The sequence below is a fragment of the Lynx canadensis genome, chromosome A3, assembly GCF_007474595.2.
Source record: "Lynx canadensis isolate LIC74 chromosome A3, mLynCan4.pri.v2, whole genome shotgun sequence".
Classification (NCBI taxonomy): domain Eukaryota; kingdom Metazoa; phylum Chordata; class Mammalia; order Carnivora; family Felidae; genus Lynx; species Lynx canadensis.
In genome coordinates this window covers 126587983-126601840 of record NC_044305.1, presented here as the reverse complement: position 1 = coordinate 126601840, position 13858 = coordinate 126587983, and the positions used below count along the sequence as shown (strand labels likewise).

General features: G+C 39.8%; 1 protein-coding gene across 1 annotated transcript in view; it reads right to left on the bottom strand.

Moving 5' to 3' along the window:
• Positions 1–13858, bottom strand: part of SMC6 (structural maintenance of chromosomes 6) — a 79269-nt gene that overhangs the window by 579 nt on the left and 64832 nt on the right. The window contains 4 exon segments of the mRNA XM_030311608.1: positions 982–1079; positions 4761–4913; positions 7621–7726; positions 11472–11597. Of these exon segments, the coding sequence (XP_030167468.1) occupies positions 982–1079; positions 4761–4913; positions 7621–7726; positions 11472–11597 (483 nt within the window).

The window sequence follows — 13858 nt, the reverse complement described above, 5'->3', positions numbered from 1 at the left end:
CTACCTCATGAAAACACAAATCTACCCTATCTACTAATGTGGGATATGTTGAATATCAGGAGTTCTAGGAGAAATATAATTTGCAATCAAGAAATAATTTGTGGGGCGCCTGGGTGGCGCAGTCGGTTAAGCGTCCGACTTCAGCCAGGTCACGATCTCGCGGTCCGTGAGTTCGAGCCCCGCGTCGGGCTCTGGGCTGATGGCTCGGAGCCTGGAGCCTGTTTCCAATTCTGTGTCTCCCTCTCTCTCTGCCCCTCCCCTGTTCATGCTCTGTCTCTCTCTGTCCCAAAAATAAATAAACGTTGAAAAAAAAAAAAATTTAAAAAAAAAGAAGTAATTTGTTTTCACTTTTAAAAATTAACTTCCTGCTAAATGCCAGGGGCTTTCAGTTTAGAAGAAAAAGAAAATGAGATTTATATACCAGCTCTTTCTAACTCTTGTTCTTCTTGTCTTGCCAGGAAATTCTGTCTACCTGAAAATTCCCAGTCACAAACTTAAATCTCCCTAGGACCAAGTGACAGCTTTAGAGGCAGAGTATCAACTCTAAGTGACACCATGCCAACTGCCAGCAGGGGAGAGCTCCTTATTTAGAAAGACTGGTAGCCGTAAGTCACCGGGAAAAGAGCCAAGACTAGGGAAATCCTGAATTGTGTCTTTAGTCTAAACAGAATTAGTAAAATGAAATTGCTTTATTAGTTGGTCATGATAATCACAAAGGAACAGAGTCAAAATGGAAATAATAACAAGTCAGTACTCATATTTAAATCAACTTGGTTTTGTTATGGAAGGGAGATAATAAAAATACAATTTTAAGTACCTAAAAAGGAAAAATTATCTTAGATCTCCTGACACAGGAACTGATTTATTTCTTAATATTGGTGATTTATGTGTTTGCATTTTAAAAATTTAGATTATAAGAGATTTATTTTCCCCCTTTATATCTTGATGTATATATTCACAGAAGAATTTTTTCAAAGTTACCTCATGCTTTGAGGGGTAAGCAAGATGAACTGTCTGAAACGCTGGGAGTCCGCCATCTTGAGTATCATATCCATTGCAATTCTCCGGTTAACCATGTCCTAGGGAAAAAAGTTAGGGTCACTGCTGCATTAATCACGTTCCTGCAGAAGCAGCATTCTGCTGGCTGATACCAACTCCTGCATTTTTATCCAGGGATCATCTACTACCTTATTGATGATGCCAAACTACTCTTACAGGGAAAGATAATATCCAAAACTATGAGTGGAAAATGACAATACATGTCTCTTCCAGGTAATTTCTATAGTCAGATTGTTTTAGTAAACATAGCTCCCTCCCTCAAATATATTTAGCAATTAAAATAATCAACAAATATCCCAAAGACACAACTAAATGTTATAAAATGAATCTAATTTGTACAGTAATAATAATTAATACCTCAGGAGAACAGCATAAAAAATGACTAGCTATAAAGTTACTAATTCTGTCAAAATGTCCCTCAATGATTAAGGTGTTTTAAAACCTCTGACCCTGCCCCACCACTTTCTACAATGTGTACAATTTGAACCAATGTAAATTTACAAACCAATTCCTCCATTCAATCTTTAAGTTGAATAGCATATCAGTGTATAGAAAAATAATGCTTCATTATAACAAGGCTTTTTTAATTAATTTTTTTTTCATTGTAACAGGTTTTGAAACTAAATTAAACTGTGTGCTTACATTTTCTGAGTTCAATTATCAGAGAAAGAAAAAAATCAAAGTACTGCTCCCTACCTTGAAAATTCCTGAAAAGTTGAAAACATAAACAAATGTTATTATAGGCATATATTTTTAACGGTCTATTTGAAAATTTATGTGGCAGTACAGCATGGTGGTTAAGAACACACTGTTTGGGGAGCGCCTGAGGGGGCGGTTAAGTGTCTGACTTTGGCTCAGGTCACGATCTTGCGGTTTGTGGGTTCGAGCCCCGCGTCAGCCTCAGTGCTGATAGCTCAGAGCCTGGAGCCTGCTTTGGATTCTGTGTCTCCCTCTCTCTCTGCCCCTCCCCTGCTTGTGTTCTGTGTCTCTCACTCTTTTCAAAAATAAAAAAACATTAAAAAATAATTTAAAAAAAAGAACACACTGTTTTGGAGGCAGACAGGTTACTAACATCCTGGTTGCACAGCTCAATGGCTTGTATTATATAAATTCTTCCCTCAGGCATATCTGTAAAGCAACCTAACTTAAAGTTAACAAAAATAACGGGAGCTTGTTCAAGTAGAATGCTTTCCTTTCAAAACACTGCCCTGGGGAGGCCTATCATTTGATAACAAAGCCGCTCTGCATTTGCTTCCAATTGGTTTTCAGGACTTAGGTACATTTTTCTGAATAGTTCCAATGGGGCAAAATGCCATTTTGATTAAGAACCTCTAAGTTTCCAGGGGTGCCTGGGTGGCTCAGTTAGTTAAGCGTCTGACTTTGGCTCAGGTCATGATCTCACAGTTCATGGGTTCAAGCCCCACGTAGGACTCTGTGCTGACAGCTCAGAGCCTGGAGCCTGGAGCCTGCTTCGGATTCTGTGCCTCCATCTCTCTGTCTGCCCCTCCCCTGTTTGTGCTCTTTGTCTTTCTCTCTCTCAAGAATAAATAAACATTAAAATTTTTTTTAAAAAAAAGAACCACTAAGTTTCTAAAAGAGAAAGAACAGAATTAAATTTGACAAATAAGAGATAAGGCTGCAAAATGGCATTTTGGACAAAATCACTGCATGGAAAGAACAATCATCTTCTGCGATTTGTGAATTAGCTCTGAAGCCAATTCTCAGAAGAATTTCTAAGCAATCGCAGCAATGTTATCACGGGGAAAAAATGACACTGAAGGATTAAACAGGATTAAAATGCTCCATGAATGAGCATTTTCTAAGTACTTATGGGCCAGGCATCAGACAGGTAGAAACATGATCAAGCCATAGTTGGTAACTTCCAAAAAAAGGTATAATTTGGTAGAAGATTCAGACATGAGAATAGGAAATGGCAACAGAATGAAAATGTACAAAAATCTATATAATAGTAAATGTATATAGTACAAATTACATAATAATATATTCTATAATATAAAAAATAAAAATAACAGTGTGAATTGGTGTAGGGTGGTGGCAAAGGAGTTCTGAGAGGTTCCTAATTCTGCCTGGTGTTCACAAAGGTGACATAAAGGTGACATCTGAACCAAGCCTTGAAAGGTGAGTAGACAAAGGGGGGCACAACACGCAGAGGCACAGTGTTTAAAAATCGTAAGTAGTTAGGAAAGCCACGAAGTGGGTAGATACTCCATCAGGAAGGGTCTCACAGATACCCAAAGAACTAAACCTTTATCCCAGATAGTTCACCACCACAGAGTTCCAAACAAGTGAGTGACCATGATCAGATTCATTTTAGAAATATAAACCTGGCAAAACAGTGAGGGAGGAACCAAGGAAGAAGCAAGATTAAAGTCTGGGCGTCTGTACAGGAGGCGGTTATGACAGGCAGGGGGTGAGGAGACAGGGACAAGTAACAGGAAGGAGCAGAGACTCGAAAGGTCAGATGTGACTGTGACGGGCAAATGAAAAGGAAGGGAGGATCACAGATACATCAAAGGTCTAGCAAGGTAACTGGGCGGGTAATGGCTATTGGTCACCAATCAAGGTAGGGGATTCAGGAAAAGGAAGAGGCTCTGAGTGGAAGACTTGCTGAGTGTGAGGCGTGGTCATGCCAGATGACATCGAAACTGTTGGGCATATGGGCCTGGAGTGCGAGAGAGGGGCCAGGATGAGACACTCAGATTTGCTGGTATCCAAATGTAAGTGGTAGTGTTGGTGGCAGTTAGAGTGTGTTTATGTGTGTGTGGGGGGGGGGGGGGTGGGGGGGGGTGTAGCGTGAAGACGTACGCAGGGTATGGTATCCAGGAAAATCAACAACAGTATCAAAAACAGACAAAGAGGACCTCACACATTTCAGGAGAACAGCAGCTTGGAACACACCAGAACCAGGAAAGAGGAGAGCAGAAGCTGGCCAGAATGCACATTGTAAGAGATGCAAGATAGGTCTGTGGTGTCAACTCCTTCAAAGAATTAAAATAATACTAAAAGTTCATTTGTGATCTTTGCTAAACAAGTTTTGCTAGAGTACTGTAGTCTAAACCCAGATTACAGTGGGTTTAGAGGGAATGAGCCAGGAACCATACAGAGGCCGGTTAACAGCCGGTTTGGGAGGGCCTACTCCGTGCCTCCACCTTTGTAAGTGCATTTGCACGGAAGACCTCACTGGAGTCTCACCATAACCCTCTGAGGTAGGAAAGATGAGTAATATCATTTTATACATGAAGAAATTGAGACCCCAAATTTGAGGCAAAATAGTTTGCCTCAAGTCCTTCGGGTAAGTTAAGTCTTAATCTTAGGTTTTTAATTTCGAAGTCAAATGTTCCTGCCCCTTGTGTTATATCTATTGCTCTTCCAAAAAGTGTAGCTGTGAAGAGAGGGAGAAAATCAGCAGTGGCTGCCGTTCGTCCAAACAAGGAATTGCTTGTAACTCTGTGTTAAAATGGAAGATGGAAATAAACTAGGGAAGACGCTGACGGCCTGGATGGGGTCTCTAGGGCAGCAGGGAGAACACTAAAACTCTTTGTTCCTTCCTACCACCTATCACGGACTGAAGTGTCAGGCAGGATCCCTTCTACTGTGGGTAAAACTAAACAAAACATTGCTTCCTTTCAAAATACACATTTCCAAAAACAAAGATTACAGAATTCAAAATTTCACACTACCATATAGACATCAAATTCATCCAAGCATCTGAAAGGAGACTCAGCAATGGACCACAGAGAAAGAATGAAGCAAACTGTGGAAAAAGAACGTTCTCCTCCGGACAAGGCTCTCATGTCATTGAAAGCAGCCCTGTTTCCCTCTCCAGGCTGAACCTGCCAAGAATTAACAAAGAAACAAAGTACAGCAAAAGTCAGACTAAAGTCTTTACAAAAAACATTACAAAGAATGAGTTTATAGTAAAAAAAAAAGAAAAAGAAAAAAAGAATAAAATCATTTAGTGATGTGACATCTACTTAACAATATTAATTCTGATCCATGACTGTGGGATACCTTCCCACTTATTAGTGTCTTCTTCAATTCCCTTCATCAATGTCTTGTAGTTTTCAGTGTATAGATCTTTCACTTCCTTACATTTATTCCTAAATATTTTATTGTTATCGGTCTTGTGAATGAGATTGTTTTCTTTATTTCTTTTTTCCAACATTTCTAAGTGCCAAGATAATCTTACATTACTTGAATTACAGTGACATCTAGTGGTTAAGCCGCTTTAAAAGTAATTACTGAATGTCAGAAAGGCAACAGGACCAACTTAAGAGGCTCACACTGGCCAAAGAAGAAAAGCAGCAATGATTGAAACATAAAATCTCTTCCAAAAGAGATTCAAATGGGGACAATAAAAAAAGCAATTAATAAAATTAAAAACAAACTCTTTTACACAGTACGCTGGGAAGACAGTATAAAATAACATTAGAGGGGTGCCTGGGTGGCTCAGTTGGTTAAGCAGCCGACTTCACCTCAGGTCATGATCTCACTGTTTGTGGGTTCGAGCCCTGCATCGGGCTCTCTGCTGCAGCTCAGAGCCTGGAGCGTGCTTCAGATTCTATGTCTCCCTCTCTCTCTGACCCTCCCTGGCTCGCACTATCTCAATCTCTCTCAAAAATAAACATTAAAAAAAAAGTTAGAAGGAATTCTATTTTCATTTGGATAGAATTCCAGACATACATATATACCATACCCACAAGGTAAAAAAGCAGAGCACCATCAGGTTTTCTATCATAAAGTTTTATCATGTGCTTTAGCAGACCTGTAGCTTCACATACTTTCTCTTCCACTCTTTGAAAAATCACCTCTCAAGTAGCATTCATATCAAAGGGTTATAAAAACATTCTGAAGTTACACACACTGACATTTTACATTTATTATCCATAAGTCTGAATCTGTAAAAATCCAAATGAAAAAGCAACTAAGTAGTAAAAAACCAAACCCACCCAACCAAACAAAATACCCCACATAAAAGCAAGAACTAAGTAACTAGATACTGTCTTTTGCTCCCAAACTGCATTTTACATCAATCTAATAAACGAAGCCCTAGATTAATTGTGGAGATCTAAATTTTACCCCTGATCCATTACTAATTAGGTTTTAGTTTCCTTATTTATAAAATGAAGACTAGAGAATTTAAGGATTCTTAAAACAGTAATATTCTTTTGAATAACAGGGATGATGATGCAGAAGGAATAGCTTCAGTTGTCCTGCACAGTTAGCTCTGGGGATAAATTATCCAAACACTCCTAATATTTTCTCTTTTTCATTTTTATTAGAGTATAATTCATATACAGTAAGGAACATAAAGCTTAAGTTTTCTGCTCAATTACCTGGGTAATTACTCAGATCAAGACCTAGAACATTTCTACCATCTCGGCAGATCCCCTGTGCTCTCTCCCAGGCACTATGAAATCCAAAAGGTAACAACTATTCTGACTTTAATCATCACCATTCAATCAGGCGAATTTTATCAGTTTTAGAAGAGCTCTGAAGAGTGGAATTGCTTTCACAGACACTGTGAGACAGGTTTCCAAATTAGTTCTATCAAATTATACTCCCACCAGCCAGGCATGAGGGTTCCAAGCCCACAGTCTCACCAACACAATATATGATCGGCGTTGAGTTTTAGTCACACTGCTAGCAGCAGGACAGTCATTGTTTATGATATAAATTTGTATTTTTCTGATGAAAAACTATATTGGACACTTTTTCATGTACTTATTCACCATTTGGATACTCTATGAAGTTTCTATTTAAGCCTTTTGACCATTTTTAAATGCACAGTCATTCTTTCTCTTAATTATTATTATTCTTTAAAAATTTAGATGAGTCTTATATACATGTACTGTAAATTATTATTTATCCTAAGTATAAAATGAAGTATAATTTTTTTAAAAATGAAGTACAAATTTATGGCAACTAAGAGCAGTAAGCAATTACTTAAAAATTTTGCCCCAATTATTTGGTTGCTCTTGACTTGGCCACACATTTTTAATGCAATATCCCATACTTCCTCTTTCAATGCATGCAACTATGAAGGATCCACAAACACAGACCCCACAAAGTTGAATACGGTGGCTTTGCTTATCCAATTGAGGCTAGATCTACGGACGCATTCAGAAATAAGTAAGTGCAGACAATTACATGGGGTAGAACATTCTTCTGAGAAATCCTTTCTTGGATTCCTTATAGTGGCTTCCAGAGAATATGGACTTTCTATAATATCCCACATAATTTAAAATGCTGTTATGAGTTTTAAAAAGAAACCTGTGGAGTGGAAAGAGGGTAAACATTTGTCACTGAAAATAAATTTCCTAATTATCTTCATAGTGGTTTTCAGGGGGGATGTAGCTAACGCTACAATGGCAGCATTAGCTAGTCATCAGTTTAATTTTCAACACTCTGGCAAACACCAGCCTTAAAAGTAAGTTCTTTTGTTTTCCAAAGATAATAGATTAAAACTATTAATGTATTATCAAAAGAAATGCAGCAGCTAATTCTAACGATTAGCATACAAAGAGTTAAGATACTTACTGATATGCTAAGAGTTTCATTCTTATGGTCAAAATTCATTTTCCCGCAATAGGCCCGCTGAGATAGTAAGTTGTCAAAGTATAATTTGCATCGTAAAGTCAAACATCTTGGAATAAAGAAATGGGGCACATTAAAAAGAATATAAAGATATAAAAACTGTATATTCAGCATGATCTTTAAACTAGCATGTAAGACCAGAGAGGGATATGCCGAAATGTTAACACTGGTTGCCCATTTAATAGGTAGGATTCTAAGATTTTTCCCCCCTATCTTTATGTTTTATTTGTGTCTCCACATTTTTACCACTTCATTTTCTTTTACAATAAACAAACATCATAAAATGAATAAAGATGTTATCCCACATTTAATATAGGTCAGCGAGTCCACATGAATATATCAATCATTCAAGCAATTTACATGAGACATCACCCTAATACAGAAGACATGAATCTTGCCCTCGAGAGATTAAACTCTAGTAGTGTTAAGATAATAAATAAATGGCCCATCCGAGTGCTTATCTCCTCTTAACTTTATGGTGACAAAAAAGGGCTCAATCATTCTGTACCTATAATACTTTACCCACAGCCTGGCACAATGCAGACTCCATTAATCACATGACATTCCACTGTAAGGAAAACTTTTCCCTTCTTTCTCAATTATTTATTTACTTATTCACTTTTCCATTCATCGGGATGGAGTCACAGATTCTTTTTTTTTTTTTTTTTTTCAACGTTTATTTATTTTTGGGACAGAGAGAGACAGAGCATGAACGGGGGAGGGGCAGAGAGAGAGGGAGACACAGAATCGGAAACAGGCTCCAGGCTCTGAGCCCTCAGCCCAGAGCCTGACGCGGGGCTCGAACTCACGGACCGCGAGATCGTGACCTGGCTGAAGTCGGACGCCCAACCGACTGCGCCACCCAGGCGCCCCTGGAGTCACAGATTCTTATTTTATTCTCTGGATTACCATATTCTTGCCCTCAAACAGGCAGGCCCAGGTTTCGCCAGTGGGAGCCTCTTCAGGCTTCCTACATTCTTTTATCATGACTCAATGTTTCTTCCAAGCACCTCCTTACTTTCTGGCGTAGCAAGAGGCTCACATTTACCTTCCCTGCCCAGCTCTGGAATCAGCCATTTCTCCACGGAGGTAATGGTATTTAGAAAATAAGATCTAGATGAAAGGAAACTTAGTATTTTTCTTAACAACTCTGCTCCTTAATGAGTCTAAGGCTTGCTTCTTCAGAGTAACTATCAGTTTATTATTATCTCTCCTAATTCCCTTCCTAAACTACATTAAATCTCCATCCCAGAAAATACTGATAGTTTGAGTTTTCTTTTGTGACACAGCAATGACTGCTAGCTGGTTTTCAGAATTTTGTGTTGACATTTCCTTCTTTCACTACTGATATTCATCATGGGATGTCTAAGAGAGATTGTCCTCATAAAATGGCAAGGTTCTTGCCATTTGGTGCCATTTTGGTGGTGAGGAAACATATCAAGGTAATAGACTGTAAGACGAATACTTTTACAGAAAATATTTTATTTTTTAAATGTTTGTTTATTTTTGAGAGGAGAGACAGAACGTGAGTGGGGGAGGGGCAGAGAGAGCGGGAGACACAGAAGCCGAAGCAGGCTCCAGGCTCTGAGCTACTGGCACAGAGCCTGACACGGGGCTTGAACTCACCAACTGCGAGATCACGACCTGAGCCAAAGTCGGACACTCAACCGACTGAGCCACCCAGGCGCCCCCCAGAAAATATTTTAAATACAATACAAAAACAAATCCTACTGCTACTGGAAAAGAGGCAGAAGTAGGCACTGGATTTACTTAGCCTGAAACAACCAAAACATTGTACAAAATAAATGAAATAAGTTTTCAGACTGGACATCAGATAGTGCAGGCAATTCCAGTCAAAATGATCTCTAAAATATGGGAAACAAATGAATTGGGCCTTATAGATGTCCCAAGTCACTACTTACAGAAAGAGTGAAGGGGGGCGGAAACCCAGGCGGAGCCCAGAGCTTTCCCTGTTTGAGAAGATGGAGCTGGGAGTCTGGGGAGGCCAAGGCACTCGGGTTCTTAAAGCCTAGAGAGTGCAGCACAGGGAGAACTCCAGAGGCTAGACACAGGGTGGACAGAGGGCACACTAGTCTCAAGCTGACAACTCTCTCTGCATATGTGAGGTTGGAGCAAGAAACATCCCAAAGCAGCAGAAGTGATCCCCACAGACTGCCCAGAGCCAGAGCAGTTCACGTTCCCACAGGCAGAAGCTTCCTACCTCACAAGGTATACTGCAGTGGAGGTCTCCGAAGGGCGCTGCCTCACAGGCAGGAAACAGCTGGCCCTCGACTAAAGGCTGCTCTGGTCCCACTTAATGGAACTTACAAGCGGCCTCACAAAGATAAAAATAAATCCTACATAATTGAAGTCCTAATAACATGCTTACAAAACTGAAGCACACATCTCAGGGGCACCTGGATGGCTCAGTCGGTTAAGCGTCCGACTTCGGCTCAGGTCATGATCTCACGGTCCGTGAGTTCGAGCCCCGCGTCGGGCTCTGTGCTGACAGCTCAGAGTCTGCAGCCTGCTTCGGATTCTGTGTCTCCCTCTCTCTCTGCCCCTCCTCCACTCACGCTCTGACTCTCTCTCTCTCTCTCTCTCTTTCTCTCTCTCTCTCAAAAATAAACATTAAAAAAAATACTAAAAAAAAAAATCTGAAGCACACATTTCAAAAACTAACCTATAGTTTAGTTAAGGAACACGGGCCAAACGTGCAAAGCCTATTTCTCTTTATGGAATTATCTGAGTTTCCTCATATGCACTAGAACTAGATGTATTTCTTTAATTCTATAGTCTCATGGGGCTGGCTGGGTGGCTCTGCCAGTTGAGCATCTGACTCTTGATTTCGGCCCCAGTCATGATCTTGTGGCTCATGAAATCGAGCCCTGCGTCAGGCTCTGTGATGACAGTGCAGACCCTGCTTGAGATTCTCTCTCTCCCTCTCTCTGCTGCTCTTTCTCTCTTTCTCCCAAAATAAAGAAACAAACTTAAAAAACAAAAAAAGCACTCTGTTAATTCTATAGTCTCAGGATTATGGAGTTTGGGTATAAAAACTGGTAAAAAGCAGGTCACTGAGGGAATACCATTGGGGAAAACAGAGGTTAAGTGGAAAAAGACTAGGACTGCCTTGGATACCAGTAGGTCAAGAGCCATCCCTTCCTACAACCTATCCTCTGATTTATTTCTGTTGTTTTTGAATTTTTTTTTGGGGGGGGGGTCAATCTATCCCTGAAAGTATGAATATTTCTAGGTAGTACATACATTTCTCTGATCCTGTGTTCATTCTTTGAAACAATATATTATCAACTTCCTATTATATTTCAGGCACAGTAGTAGGTCCTGGAGACACAGCAATAAACAAAACAGATTCTACATCCATGGAGCCACATCATTCAATCAGATCATAAACTGAGATACTGCCTCAACAGGTCCCATCAAAACTTGTATCCCTTAAGAACATGCAGTGTCCAAAAGTAAAAGAGGCTGTTTCAAAGCCAGTGAGCTCCTATTCAAAGGACCTACGTAAGCAGTGACTGAACAAGCCATCTCGAGTTATCTAGTAAAGGGATCTAATAGTGGAAAAATTGGATAAGCCCACTACGCAAATCCCTTCTAAGCCAGAATTCTGATTAAATCATAGTACCCTATGTATCAACCGATACAGGAAGCACCGCAGTTTCTTCTTTAACTGGATTGTATAAAGTTCTTGCAACTGAATTTTATTTATAAAGGACAATGTAAAAATGAAAGTACAAAATTATATACGTGGTAATATTTTTAAATGCACCTACCGTCTAAATTGTTGATATGTTTTGTATCTATGAGTCATTATTTCTTCCAGCAATTTAATAAATCTTTTTAAAGTCCTTACTTTATTATCCAGATCAAGATAGGTTTCTCTTGCTTCTTGGTACAACCTATTTTATGAACAAAATATTAAGTCAATAAATGCCATTCAAAGAATCACAAAGAAAAGTAAAATCTCAGATATATTTAAGGGGAAGAAGGGCGAGTGCAGGGATGCCCAGGGGATCAGCGATTGCAGGTATCCTGTCTCCAGGCACAATACACCCCCAGAATGAGCATGTGCTGCCCTAAAGTGGAAGAGCTGTTAGCAGGGCTGGGCAGGAGAAAAGTCCAGGCCTTGCAGAAAGCAGAGGAAGTAAGTGAGGAAAGTGCCCAGCTGGGGCCCAGAGTGGCAGATCTTAGAAAATGCCAGCAAATATACACCTTCTAAAAGTGAAGTGATCACACTGGAAGGCAAGAAATGTTTCCCTTAGTGACAGATGGCAGTGCAGGAACAGAGAACACAGGGTGAGTGTTAGCATCCGCCAAGCCCAGTCTGAATAAGACAAGGTCAAAGAGGCAGGGAAGGCATGGCCACTCAGCAGTGCTATCACAGAGCGCGCCCGCTCACTGCTACAGCAGGGGAGGGACGGGTCCTGACCAAGTCTGAAAGGCCTGGCCAAGGCTCCACAGCTACCCACCCCACATTCGTTCAGATGCTCAGTCCAGGAAAATCCAAGTAAAAAATGACTAACAAAAAAGGCACAAGCACAGAATCCACATGCAGATATTTATAGAAAAAAAGCTTGGGAAAGACCAGAGGACACTCCCAACAAAGAAAGCACATTAGTACAACGTGGTTACAAAGCAGACAAAAGCTATAATCGAAAATCATGAATTAAAACAAAACAGAATATGAGGTAAGTGCTACCAGGAAGGGATGCCCCAAAGCAGAAATAAAAGAACTGCAATAGACAAATCACTCAGAGAACAGACAGGTAAACAAAAGAAGGTGATAAGCGGGTTAAGAGGAGGCAGTAAGCAGGAACCTGCAGAAGCCACGATGGGGCAGGGGACACGAAGACAAAGTGAGAAGATGCCGCACAGAGACAAGACACAAGAGACAAATGCAGAAAACACTGACAGACACAGAGATCGGGAATGAGAAAAGCAAAAAACTGGGAAAAAAAGATAACATGGTGAGACAAAAGAACTAGAGAAGACAAAGGACATACAACACCTGTGCAACAAAGGCCTAAACAAAGACAACTAAACAAGAGAACAGAAACTATTTAAAAGTAAAATACAAAAAAAGAAATTTTAAGAAATAAGATTAAAAAAACCACAGCATACACCAAGAAAAGGATCACGGACTCTGACTCATCAGAAACAGATACTCAGGAGAAAAAGAATTTTCTATCAGGCTGAACTATCCTTCAAATTCAAAAGCTACAGACAAACAGTTCTGAACATGCAAAAACCAAACATTACTCCACATGGCCATTCTTAAGGAAGCAATTATAGGAGAAACGGAATTTCAAACGGCTACACAGCCCTTCAGAAAGAGGTAAAATACAATCTTCACACCAAAAAAACTCACAGAAAAATGAAAATACATAAAAAGTTCACAGAAAAAAAGATATAAATAAATGGTCCTTAAGACATAAATAGATGTTCAGACTCAATATAAGTGAAATGGAAATTAAAATTACATTGAGCCATATTCTTTTCTTAAGGAAATCTACCTGTCAGCAAAAAGAACCAAAGGTTGTCACACACTGTTTACGCTGAGGGGAAACCAGCCTCAGATACACTGCCGATGCCAATGGCCGACGGAAGTGCAAACACGCACAGTCCAGGGGGCGGGTGTGTGTGGGGGTGGAATCTTCCAACATGGAGTTAATCCTGTTGAAACACCCTGACTACACAATAAGACACGTGTGCCACCATTTATAACAGCAGATTAGACTTCAACTACCCATCAGGAGATGATTAAATACCATGTAATTACAAAAAGCAATAAGAAAATGCCTATGTACTGATAAAAAAAAAAAAGTCTCCAAAACATACATTAAAGAAAGCAATTTGTAAAACAGTTTGTTTATTTAGTGTGCTACCTCTTCTATCTGGCAAGAATGAAAAATAACATACACCACTTTGCACTTCCATAAACAATGAAAGCATATTTAATAAATTAATTTATCAAGATAAAAAGAGAGAAAAGTGCTGGAGACGATGAGACCAGAGAGGAAGTCAACACCTATCATGGCCTCTCCTTTACACTGTACTTAAAATGTGCGAGGTAACACTCTCTCAGGTCCTCGCTTCCAAGATGAGCAAGAGGAGGACTTAATCATGGTCATGTCACACAGGGCCGCAGCTGCCTGCTACC